We start from the raw sequence: 13,683 nt of genomic DNA on the forward strand, positions 1-13,683 counted from the left end.
GAGGCGGGGGGAGGAGGGGGCGGGGGCGGGGTGAAGCCAGGGGAGCTCGGCCCGGGTGGACAGGACGATTCCAGAACGCGGTTTGCCGAGCTCCGCCGCTTGCATTTCGTATGCAAATGAGGAGGGCACCTCGCGGGCGGCGCGGGTCGGAGGCGCGGGCGGCGGGGGTTCGGCACCCGGGGCGGGCGAGTGGCGCGGCCGCCGCAGCATCCCCCGGGCCGTCCGCGCCCCGGAGCGTGGAGGCCGCTGCCCCGCTGGCCCGCAGGCCCCGTGGGAGGAGTCGGTGCCGCCCCTCCACCGTCGCGGCCCGGACCCCGGCCCCGGCCACCTCTCCTCAGCCCCTGGAGACAGAGGTCCCCCCCCCCCGCCCCCGAGGAAGTGAAAAGCATGAACTTTTGGAGGTGCTGCCTTTTCGCTCTCGCCCTGCTCAGCGCGCTCATCCTGCTGATGGTCTATCACAGCCAGTTGCACCTGCCGCGGAGCTTGGGGAAGCCGAGTGGCCCCGGCCCGAGGCACGTGAGGCTGCGCGCCTGCGAGGTCGCCCTCGAAGGGAAGGCGGCTTTCCTGTGGGCCAACACCTTGCCGTCGCCCGTGGGCAGCGTCCCCTGTAAGGACTACCTGCTCCAGAGCCACTACATCACCAGCCCCCTGTCGGAGGAGGAGGTGGCTTTCCCTTTGGCTTATGTCATGGTCATCCACAAGAACTTCGAGACCTTCGAAAGGCTCTTCAGGGCCGTCTACATGCCCCAGAATGTCTACTGCGTGCACGTGGATGAGAAAGCCGCGGCCAAGTTTAAGGAATCTGTGCGGCAGCTGCTGAGCTGCTTCCCCAACGCCTTCCTGGCCTCGAGGATGGAGCCCGTGGTCTACGGGGGCATCTCCAGGCTCCAGGCCGACCTGAACTGCCTCAAGGACCTCGCGGCCTCCCAGGTGCCCTGGAAGTACGCCATCAACACGTGTGGCCAGGATTTCCCCCTGAAGACCAACAAGGAGATCGTCCGGCATCTGAAGGGTTTTAAAGGGAAAAACATCACCCCCGGGGTGCTGCCCCCCAGTCACGCCGTCAAGCGGACGAAATTCGTGCACCGGGAGCACATAGGCAAGGATGGCTCTTTTGTGAAAAACACCAATGTTTTGAAGACCTCGCCTCCACATCAGATGACCATCTACTTTGGCACTGCCTACGTGGCCCTCACCAGAGAGTTTGTCGACTTTATCTTTCATGACAAGAGGGCCATTGATCTACTCCACTGGTCCAAAGATACCTACAGCCCCGATGAACATTTCTGGGTGACACTTAACAGGATTCCAGGTATGTGCCAATTTCCGTTGCCGGTTTTCTTATTCACAGATTGGGCGCACTGGCATTCAGCTCTTCCAGAGAGAACAGACTCATCTGAAGTTATTTGATGGAAAAATTGTAATGCTTAGAAAGCTGTTAGTCTAAGTTGCTACTTAGTGACAGTTTTTTTTTTTTTAAGATTTTATTTATTCATCAGAGACACAGAGAGTGAGAGAGAGAGGCAGAGACACAGGCAGAGGGAGAAGCAGGCTCCACGCAGGGAGCCCGATGTGGGACTCGATCCCGGGACTCCGGGATCATGCCCTGGGCTGAAGGCAGGTGCTCAACCGCTGAGCCACCCAGGGATCCCATTTAGTGACAGTTTAATGCCAACTGTGTTGTCTTGCAACTATGTTCAGTATAGCGATGGAAGAAGTATGCAGAGCTACAGGAGCTCTGGCAAAGCTGTCTCTGATCATGTATCGTGTAGCTCACTCTTTTTGTCTTTTTAAAGTTTTTTTTTTTTAAAGATTTTATGTATTTATTCATGAGAGACAGAGAGAGAGAGAGAGAGAGAGAGGCAGAGACATAGGCAGAGGGAGAAACAGGCTCCCTGCAGGGAGTCTGATATGGACTCGATCCCAGGACCCCCGGGCCAAAGGCAGATGCTCAACCCCTGAGCCACCCCAGGCCTCCCTGTTTGTCTTTTTTTTTTTTTTTTTAACTGAGGTATAATTGACATACACCAGCTCAGTCTTGTGAACAAATGCTTTTCACAGCCCTTGATAAGCACGGCTACAACATGATGAAATTGATTTTTAATAAGCCTTCTAGAATTTATGGGTCGAAATAGGTAGTGTTTCTTTCAGAGCACATTGACGCTGTATCACATTAATCCTCAAAGTCATTGCTCAAAGTTGGTGGGGCTGTTTTTAGAAATCTGTGACTCTTTGGAAGTTGATAAATTATCTCTTCAGTTAAATGTCTCTAATCTAAGACCTCATCAAGTACTCAGGTCTCAACCGACTGGGTTCAACAAAAACAGTCTGATATCTCGTTGTCGAGAAGAATGGGTAAAATGAGTTGGAATATACGGAGTTGATCCAAAGGAAATTCCCAATTTCAAAGTCACAGATTATTGGAAATTCCACCCGGCAGTCTCTTGGTTTCATATACTGTGAAGTTTTTCCCATTGTTCATGATCGTTTGGAAGGGGGTCCAAGGTATATACTAGGCAACTGAAGGCAGGAAACAGCACCAGATTCCCTCTTCGATTCAGGACTGAGCTTCTTTTCAAAATTTTGTTTTCTGTGTGTTGTCTAAGAACACCAGTGTGGCCTGCAGCACCTGTTCCTGGTGATGTCCCAATAAACGAGTTTCTGTTGTTGTGACAGCAAGGCTGTGTGTATCAGCTCTGTGTGAGGGTGGCCCTGTGCCTGCCAATATGTGCAATAACTCCCTGCTTGTACATGTAGTATTATTATCATGGGCACATTTGAGTGCAGTTTGAAGCTACCTTCATATCTGAAAGTGGATTCACAGCGGTGCCTCTTTTCTCAATAACTCAGCATTCCTAAGAGCCAAATTGGAGTGGGGGTCACAAAAATCTATTCAGGGCAGAAAGAGCGTGGGCCAGGTGACGAGGAACAGAGACGTATGCTCTCCCATGGGCCACTGAATTGTCAGATCGCAAAGACTTGTAGGAACAGGAGTAAACCAACATTTATCACAGTGTAGTAAGTGTTCATTCTTATTATTTACAAACGACTATTTCAAACCCATGTCAATAGGCTGTAGGTGGCATCTGATATATCTGATATAGTCTTGGTTGATCCAGTTTGCTCCAGATGCAGGCTCTACATCATTTCTTCAAGGATGAGAAGTAATCATTGTTACCCTCATGTAGAGAGAGGAAGAAAAGGAGGCTTAGAGAGATTGAACTAACATGCTCATCTTTACACGGCTTGCCCAAGCAAAGCTGGGATCTAGTCCTGGATTTGTGTGACCTGAAGCTTGAATTTGCACCAGGAAAGGAAGGAATAGTCACTTCTTTTTTCCTATATCTAAAGCAAGTTCCCTGCTGAATCCCAGAAAGGAGACAGGGTGAGGAGCGCGGCAGGGCGAGGGGTTGTGGGGAAACAGGGGAACTTAGCTCTCCCTTCACTTTCCAGCAAACTTTTGCTGGAAAGAAGGTTCGCTGGAATATGAAGTGCTAGTGTGTGTGTGTGTGTGTGCGCGCGCGCGTGTGCGTGTAGGAACACAGTGAACATGCTGCGGCGTAGCAGGGCCCAGTGCTAGCTGGAGTCATGGGAAGGTGGCCTTCCTGCAACTGCTCACTAACCCCACACAGGCTGCTGTGCCAGCCTCCTCGGTCCCCATCTGGAACAGGCTTTGGTCTGGCTCTTCCTTCTGTGAGCCTGTGGAACTGGGGGGTGTTTTTCTGTTAATGTTCTTAGAAAAGGCTGGCGAGGGGAGAAGCAGCCAGGCTGACTTTGAACCTAATCACTGGGTGGAGCATCTTGAGGACTATGTCTTTTTTTTTTTTTTTTTAAGATTTTATTTATTTATTTTTCACGAGAGACACACAAACACACACAGAGGCAGAGACACAGGCAGAGAGACAAGCAGGCTCCTCGCAGGGAGCCCGATGTGGGCCTCGATCCCGGGACACTGATGACACCCTGAGCCGAAGGCAGATGCTCAACCGCAGAGCCACCAAGGCATCCTGAGGACTTTGTCTTTACAATGAAGAGAGGTCCTCTTTTTTTTTTTTTTAAGATTTTTTTTTAACATTATATTTATTTATTTGACACACAGAGAGAGCACAAGCAGGGGGAGCAGCAGGCAGAAGGAGAGGGAGAAGCGGGCTCCCCTCCGAGCAGGGAGCCCCATGCAGGGCTCACTCCCAGGATCCTGAGATCATGATCTGAGCCAAAGGCAGACACTTAACTGACTGAGCCACCCAGGTGCCCCAAGATTGTTTTTTGTTTTAAGTAATCTGTACACCCAATGTGGGGTTTGAACTCCCAACCCTGAGATCAAGATTCACCTGCTCTACCAACTGAGCCTGCCAGGCCCCTCTTGTATGTAAACAATGTTTACATACACTGTTTTTAAGTTTACTACAAAAATACACAGAAAAAGAAAATTGATCTTTATTTTAGGTGCCCAATTGTGAGAAACAAAAGACTACCAAATGTGTTCTTTATTTACATAGATCATATGCGGATATTTAAGGAGCTAATTTTAATTTAAATGCTCAAGTTTTTCTTATTTTGAAGCATTTTATAATCTGGACCCAAACAATTTTGTGGGACAAAGGCACCAGGGATCTTTGCTTCCCAGACCCCAACAATGCTGAGTGCATAGAACTCTCAGGCCAGTAAAATACGTGTTGTTTCCTTACTTAAAACGTTACAGTGACTTTTCATTATCTTGAGGATCACGTTGAAATTCATATTTTGACATGACCTCCATGACCTGACTCCTCCTCCCTTTGCTACCTTCATTTCTTTTTACTTGATGCCTTGGACTTTATGTTCCAAGAGACTTCTTGGCTCCACACACTTTTGCAATTTTCACTTAATTTAGGGCTGAGGGATGGTGGCCTTTTGTGATGTCCTCTCTGGAATATATCCCTCCTGCCATCTCTGCCTGACTCTGATTCATCCTTTATAACCCACCTTGGATGGCACTTATGGAAACCATCTCCAATCACTCACTTCCTAAATGGTTGGTACCCCAACTCTGGGTTCTTCTGCTCAATGTCTCTGCTGCCAGCATTGGATTATAATTTCATGCTAAGTGAATCTCTCCTCTGCCCTACACCCTCAGTGTTTGAGTTCCTTAAGGGTTAGAAATAGGACAACCGTCCTTGTCTTCCCCATCACTACCCCATACTACCACCCATCCTGATTTGAGGAAATGGAGCTTGCTGGGTGGCTGTGGGTTAGGTTTGGAGAGGGGCTGGATAGGTAGGAGAAGATTGGAAGGATGTATAGAAGGGTCCTGTATCTGGGTGAGATGGGGTTAATTTTTGATAGGAAGGATTTAGAGAAACAGGAGATAAGATACTGCTTGGAGGTATAATTCCAAAATAGCTAAATCCCTCAAGTGATACCAGTAAAGAGAAAGATAAAGGTATCAGGTAGACCTTTAGAACTGGCAAGTCCCAGAGTTCCAACTGGAAAGTTCATAGGGCAAAGTTCCTCCTTAAAAAAATCTGGTTATCAGGTAGCCACTCCGGGGGCCCATCATGCATTTGCATCTGATTCCAAGAGAAAGCACTGGCACCCTATGTGGGCGCCTCCAGTTAGTTCCTACCTTCCCTGCACCTGGTTTGAGTTTCTCCCACCACCTGGCACCCATCCAAGCCCGCTGTTAGTATTTATTTCTGGCCCACTCACCATTCATGCAGTGGGCTTCTACTGTCTTATTTGGATCTAGGCTGCATCTCAGCTACTGGATTAGGAAAAAAAAAAAAAAAAAAAAGCCAAAACAAAACAACCAACCCAGAATATAAGGAAATGAAAGGTTAGGAAAAGACAACAATAGAAAGAAACTTGAAACATTTCTCCAGGTGTAGCTCCCAGCAAATGTAAACACTGAGCCATTGAGAAGGTATGTGTTCTCTACAGAAAGGTTACCAGGCCCTTAAATCTGGGCGGGGCTGGATCAGTCCCAGTCTTTTTCAAAGTATGCATTGTGCTCTCTGTACATCAGCCTAAATTTAGAAATCAGTTTCTAGAACCACAAAGGGTGCATTCAGTCATGCCGGTTGTACCAATGATGGAGAATGAGAACAAATTGATGGACTAGTGGAATCGAGTCTCAATGTCATTAGAACAGTCAGGTCTACCATAAAGCTGATTTTGTGAATGGGGCCGGATGTCAATTCACTCTGGTACTTCTTTTGTCAATATGGAGATCAATTCCAGTTGAAGGAGAAATTATATAAAACAACAACTTCCGCGGGTTCCTATCTATTTAACAGAGTTTTAATATGATACCACTTTGGGGGCACCTTGCTAGCTCAGTCAGTTAAGCATCTGACTCTTGATTTCTGCTCAGAGTCATGAGATGGAGCCTTGTGTCAGGCTGGGTGTGGAGCCTGTTTTAAGACTGTCTCCCTCTCGCTCTGTGCCCACCCTCTGCCCCCAACCGTGCATGCATGCACACTCTCTCTCTCAAAAAAAAAATATATTTAAAAGAATAAAAAATAAATGATACCACTTTGTATAGCCAGATAATACTAATTACACATAATACATTTGTGCATCATTTAAAAAATATTGTATCAGTGATTTGGGCCTTTGGGCCTTTTATTCCACCATTAGAAAAGAGCTTTAGAAAAAAAAAAAAGAAAGAAAGAAAAGAGCTCTAGGCTCTTCTCAGGTCAGTAATTTGGGGAAGATTTATAATTTACAATTCATCCTGGCTCTTGAGTACCTAGACTGATGAGTTTATATCATAAAATGGTGAGTTCCTGGTAGAGAAATTTTAGGCAGGTTGCCTGCTATTACATAATTAAGCTCTGCTGAAACTGTAGACAGTTGAAAGATCATTTATGATGCCTCCAGCCATTGGCTGTGCTGTAATATTTGAATCATCTTTACTGGGGAATCTGTGCCCAAACATTCTTTGCTCCCCACCCCTGTGAAGGAAATAATCCGGAAACAACTGCTCTTAATTAGCTTTTAATTCCTAATCTCCAGAACAACATTATGCAAGACAGAAGAAATTGGATTACAGTATATATGAAGATTTAATTAAATATAAATACCATTATGATTGGTAAACATTCACAGAGCTTAACATGACTTGAATCCTGGCAGAAAGGATTAATGGAGCTACCACTTCAGAACTGGCAAGACCATATTTCCAACATTCTTTCATTGTCATCATTGTCTACTAATTGTATAAGATATTTTCTAGAAGCAGCAGTTGCCTTTTTTAAAAACAAAAACATGAAATGTCATTTCAATGACTCTTGAAGCAATCCAATAAAATATTTTGTGTGTCAAAGCCCTCATAGATGTATAGTATTATAATGTCAACATTATCTAACAGAAATATGTCTATTTCTCTGAACCACTACCACCACTACATCTCTTATACCCCCTTTGAGTCCACGTGGTACTATGAATAAGGCTTCAGAATGTGATGAGCACTGAGTATTATACTATATGTTGGCAAATTGAATTTAAATTTAAAAAAATGAGACAGAGGGTTAAAACAGGAAAAGAAAGAAAAGAAGTAAAGGGCTTCAGAGCCAGACAAAGTTTAAGTCCTGGCTCCCATTTTGCTAACTATGTGGTATTGGCTTTGATGTATGCTACCTCTCAGTTTACCCACTGATGGGAATAATAAACAGCACTTGGTTCCCAAAGAAGTTCTAAGTATTAAGTGACATAATGTGTATGGTGCCATGGTTCCCGGGCAGAGCCCCAGCATCCACTGTAGGGCCTGTAGAAACACAGATTGTTGGGCCCTCCCCTCAAAGAGTTTCTGATTCAGCAGGTCTGCAGCAAGCCCCAGAATCTGCATTTCTAACAAGCTCCGGGTGATACTGATGCTTCCTGTCTAGGAAGCATGCTTGGAGAACTGCGGATATCAACCATCTTTTCCAGAGATTGGCCCATTTATAGATTTGCAGCAACTCTTGTTTCTGTTGATTTCCATCAGAGACTCTCCTTGACTGAGAAAAGGCAGCCACCAGGAAAAAGGAAAATGAGCTTGTGTAAAGAAAAGCTTGATGGTGTCAGTTGCATGTAGAGGATGTCGTAAAAGTAGTGCGTAAAGGGCTAATTGGGAAATGTTCATACTGAGTAAATATCTTCTGGGCTCAGGAATGGGGCAAAACCTGCTGATGGATTTTAGCTCTGTCCTTATTAGCTTTGTGACCACAGGTAACCCTAACCTCAAACGCCTCACCTGTACCGTCCTGATAACAACAACTATTTAATAAGTTGTTCTGAGAGGGGCATCTGGTTGGCCCAGTTGGTAGATGTGTGACTCTTGGTCTCAGGATCATGAGTTTGAGCCCCACGTTGGGTGCAGAGAGTACTTAAATAAAATAAAACATAACCATAAAAATAAAAAATAAGTAGTTCTGAGAATTAAATGAAAAAGCTGAGTGTCAAGTGACAGGATAAGTGTTTATCCTCTTAATAATATGAATATATATAAAGAAAACCTTAATGTGGCCTAGAGTTCCTAAACCAACAAGGTGTTAAAATTAATGTAAATATCTTTTTACTATAAAAGGATGTCTAAAAAAATAAAAATAATAATAAAAAAAGGATGTCTACACAATGGCTCCACCACCATGTACAAGTAGATATAGATAAACCCAAAGAAAAGGAGGAGGAAGTAGAAGAAAATGTAAGCAGTTTAACATGTTGGGATGGGTACTTAATCTTTGTAACTTTGTTTTCCCTTAATGTTATCGGCGTAATTTTTGAAACTACTGAAACAGCTCACTTTGTCCTCACACGAATACTGCCAAGTGTATATTTATCTATGAGAAGTGGTTCCTTAAAAATCCAAAGGGTTTCGGTAGTGTCTTTGAGACTTTATTTTTGTGATCACATCAGGTGAAAGGAACAGGAATCGGGATTAGTAGGTTGTTTTGTTTTCTGACAGCATATGGTGAACCAGATGGGCCTTACAGAGATATTTGTTTAGAACATAATATAATTTCTTAGAAAAGGAAATCAGCACAGCCAGGACACAAAAGAAATGTGAGCTTTTTCGCAATCATTCAATACAGGTTTTTGCTGGCGCAGCCACATCCTTCCCATTTTGGGTGTTCAACTTCCTCAAAGTGAAAACAAACTTTGCCCCTCCTAGCTACTTACACAGGGATAATTTATGAGTTCCAGTACCAAATTCACCAACACGCAACAACACCATAACCCCCTTGTGCCCATCAGTCAGTTTCTACAACTACCAACATACTGCACAAACTCAAAGCCGGAAAACAAAATCTATGAAAAATTGTTGAATTGATTCTAATATTCAGAAATGAGTAGCTTCCTCTTTTCAAAGGAAAGATAAAATTCCAATATAAAGTTCCTAAGGAAATATAAAATATGCTTTCTACATATCCCATAATAATGATTTCCTGAAAAGTGAAAATCTTTTTATCCAGCCTAATCTTATAGGATATATGACATCAACCAGACTGTGTTTTTGTCTTCCTTTTTTTTTTTTTTTTTAAATGAACAAAGCCGAATCTACAGACTCTTTAAGCCTTTAGCCTTTACAAGCAAGAGTCAGAATAATGCTTGTTAATATTTCTCTTCTCTTGGCCTTCCTCTTCCTGCCCGGGAAAATGGGAGGACGATGTTACTAAAAGTAGTAAACCGATTTAGTGGGATAGACTGTTCATGTGCAGTGTTTTGTGATACTTTTGTTCCTCTCTTGCTACTACTGAATATCCACTTCCTCTATTTAGGGGGCGGAAAAGGACAAATAGATAGTCTTCCTATTTTAGGAGTCTCTGTATGTTTGACCGTGGAAATAACACAAGGATCTTTTGCTGTCAGCTACATATGAATGTATTTTCCATTATCACTTGTTCTCATAGAATTCAATTAAACTCCCCCACCCAACCCACCAAAAAATATATATGTGTAGAATAATGCATTTCACAGCAGTGGCTCTGACTTGCTACTATTTCTTTTCAAAGATGTTTGTAAAAGAGCCAGAAGAATCTCTGGGTAGCTCTAACAGTGAGAGTTTTAGATGATTCCCAAGGACACTCAAGAATCAGAACAGCAGGGGCACCTGGTTGGCTCAGTCCCTGAAGCCTCTGACTCTTGATTTTTGGTTCAGGTCATGATCTCAGGGCTGTGGGATCCAGGCCCAAGTAGGGCTCCCAGCTCAGCAGGGAGTCTGCTTAAGATTCTCTCTCTCCCTCCCTATCTTCCCCTCCCACCCCTCATTCTCTCACCCCCCTGAAGTAAATAAATACATCTTAAAAAAAAAAAAAGAATTAGAATAGCAGTGTGTGGACTTTGAGTTTTTAAACACTTCACACCACACACCTAAAAACAGCAGAATACTAAAGAAATGGACAAGTGTCATGAGCCTGGTGTGAATGTTTCATTTTCCTTTTTACAAGTTCTTCAAACTCCAGCCACTGGACCATGTAAGAAGGGCACATTTCTTCTTGTTTCTGGAGAGTACTTTCTGGGCACACCCATAAATACTGAGCTAGGCAGAGCCGCGAGGCCCTCTGGAGCCAGACTGCGTGGCTTCAAATGCAGTTTTGCAGATTCCTACTGTATACAATTTGAGACAAATGATATAATCACTTGAATCTCAGTTTCTGTGTTTGTAAAATGGGACGATAATCGTACCTACCATTGTCAGTGAATTATGTGCAGTAATACTTATCAGTTGCCAAAAATGGTGCTTGGTGCCTGGTAAGTATTAATAACTGTGAGGTTTTTTATTTTGGTTTTGTTTCTTTATTCCACCCAGTTGTCCTCATTAAGAGACATCAGGTACTGGAAAAATGCAAGTTTTCCATGATGCAGAGGCTTCTGAAATTACTACAAAGGATCTGGACGATTTTCTAGAACTCAGAATCAGCTTGAATTTCCCCCTCCCCTCAGCTTCCAATACTACTGTTCCGTGTGGGTAAATAAGAGGAACAGAGTAACTGATGGTAGGACACTGGTTAGTGAGAGTGCTTGTCTCACGTGCATCATGGGTAGGTGCGCAAACTCGTGCTTAGGGGCAAAGAAACACAGGTGAACAACAACAATCCTACATCAATGTTGACATCTTGACTTGTGAGGATACCTGCAACTTACAGATGCTTTGAATCTCCTCTCTCTGCCCCAAGTGAAAAAAAAAAGCACTATTGTCTCCTCTAGAATGAGGTGCCCCCTGAAACAAGGTGTCTCAGTAAGGGACATTTGGTCCATCTCCCTGTCAACTTCCATCCATTGAGTTGTGTGTGTGTTTGTGGTGTGTGCATGTATGTGTTGGAACCTCTTGGGGACATTTTATATTGTGAAGTGATTAAGCTATTTAATTGTGTATCTGTATTTTGGAATGGGATTATTTCTTCATTAAAAAATGTTCTTAAAAACACTAAAAAACAAATAAGGACACGTGCCGAATGAAAGAGGCTTGGCCTCATTGACCTTCAGAGTCCTCCAGTGGTCCACATGGAATTGAGAACCGGGGTAGAATGAAGTATGTGGGTCCCCTTCCCTCAAAAGAGAGGGGACTCAAATCATGGCTTCTTCTATCTTGTGATGTTGGACAAATCCCTTCAACTCTTCATACTTCATTTCCTTAACCAGAGCATGATACCGCTAATCTCATGGTAGTGATGGGAAAGGAGCCATGTGTTGAAAGACATAAATAAAGTAGTAACTCTTACCTGTACCATAACTCTAGAACTGGTAACTTATAACTCCAGTCGTAGCTCTAAAGCCTGGAATGCCCCTCCTGACACACAAAAGAAGGTACTCACTGAATGTGGTTTTGGTTTTGGTTTTGGTTTAAATGGACCATACTAGAAAGAGTAAAGAACATGGAACAGTGACTTCACGAAAAACAAGATGACTTTGTGTAATTTCATTCTGGAGTTGGAAGGGATATTGCCATCATTTAGGCTTAGAGAAACCAAGCCCAGGAAGGTGACCTGCGTTAGCAGCTGAAGTGAGTCTTGAAGATGGGACTTCCAAGTCATAATACAATGGTCTGTCCATTTAGTGGTTCTCACAATTTCTCTCTGAAATTCTCTAGATTTTGGAGCAAAAAGGCTGTAACATTTTGATATATATGTTATCTAATACTGAAAGATAGATGTTAATGGTCAGATTCTATAAACGTGTTCGGAATTCATCAAAAAATAATACTAATTTTTCTCAAGTGAAAAATTTTATTGTTACACTACAAAATGGAGTTTTTATTTTTTTCATTTAAATTTAATTTGCCAATATAGTATAACACCCAGTGCTGATCACATCACGTGTCCTCCTTAATGCCCGTTACCCAGTTACCCTGTATCCTCCCACCCCTCCACAGCCACTCCCAATTTGTTTCCCAGAGTCAAGAGTCTCTCCTGGTTTATCTCCCTCTCTGATTTTCCCCTTTTAGTTTCAGCCCCACATGGGGCTTGCTGCTTAGTGGGGAGTTTGCTTCTCCCTTTCCCTCTGCCTAACACTCCCTCTGCTTGTGTGCTCTCTCACTGATAAACAAATAAATAAAATCTTTTTAAAAAACCCTCAAAAACAAATAGGCTTTGTGTTAGGTGATATTGCCCTACCAAAGGCAATATGGGTATTTTGAGCATTTTCAAGGTGGGCTAGACTATGCATTGATGTTCCGTAGGTTAGGTGTATTAAATGTATTTTCAACTTGATATTTTCCTTTTTCTTAACTTTAAAAAATATTTTATTTATTTATTTGAGAGAGAGTGAGAGAGAGCATGAACAGGGGGGATAGGGAGAAACAGACTCCCCACTGAGTGAGAAGCCCGATGTGGGACTTGATTCCAGAACCCCAGGATCATGACCTGAGCCAAAGGCAGATACTTAACTGACTGAGCCACCCAGACGCCCTTCAGCTTGATATTTTCCATTTAGAGTGGGTTTATTGGGACTTAATCCAATAATAACAAACTTAATTTGTAACATCACAAACTTAATTGGAAGAATATATGAATAACAAAAGCTATTTCACTTTTATTCCAGAAACAAGTGACTCACAAAACTTCCATTGTGAGTCCTTTCAGTCAGCATACGAGGACATCATAACGAGCAAGTCACAACATCCCAATATGATCTCTTACCAGAACTCATTTGGTGGGGTGCCTGGCTGGCCCAGTAGGTAGAAGATGCAACTCTTAATCTCTTAATCTCAGGGTTGTTCGTTCAAGCCTCCCATTGGGTGTGGAGCCTACTTAAAAAACAAACCAACAAAAAAACTCATATAGAAGATTTGTCTAGATTTGTAGGTGGCTTGAGTTTATCTTTTACTATAAATTGAACGATGTATTAGTTATTGGTCTTGATCTAAATATGTCCGTAAGTCAGAGTTTCTAAAATATTGAAATAATTAACATAGAAATCAAGTACTTAAAAATCAGGGCCTCGAAAACTGAAAGCTGGACACTCAAAATGGGCACTGTGATCCCAAGGGTGACCCTGGGCAGAGGAAAGGGGGCAGGCAAGGAACCAAAGGGGCCAATGTTCCTTTGAAGTCTGATCTTTTATTTTACAAATTTATAAGAATATCACATTCCTTCACATCAATAACATTCCTAAACTTTTTACTGAAATATTACATATACATAAAACTGCACTTATTGGAATTGATCACTGAATTTTCAAGCTGATCCTTACCTGAGTAACCCGCACAAGAATATATGTTAC

General features: G+C 43.2%; 1 protein-coding gene across 3 annotated transcripts in view; it reads left to right on the forward strand.

The window, feature by feature from the left end:
* Positions 1–13,683, forward strand: part of GCNT2 (glucosaminyl (N-acetyl) transferase 2 (I blood group)) — an 83,008-nt gene that overhangs the window by 49,075 nt on the left and 20,250 nt on the right. The window contains exon 1 of one of the 3 annotated variants that reach the window (XM_038584149.1): positions 357–1,312. The exons of the other annotated variants lie outside the window; for them this stretch is intronic. Within the exon in view, the coding sequence (XP_038440077.1) occupies positions 388–1,312 (925 nt within the window). The 5' untranslated portion in view covers positions 357–387. Of the gene's footprint in view, positions 1–356; positions 1,313–13,683 lie in introns of those variants that run through there. 3 annotated transcript variants of the gene reach the window in all.

This window comes from Canis lupus, chromosome 35 (genome assembly GCF_011100685.1).
Source record: "Canis lupus familiaris isolate Mischka breed German Shepherd chromosome 35, alternate assembly UU_Cfam_GSD_1.0, whole genome shotgun sequence".
Taxonomy (NCBI): Eukaryota; Metazoa; Chordata; class Mammalia; order Carnivora; family Canidae; genus Canis; species Canis lupus.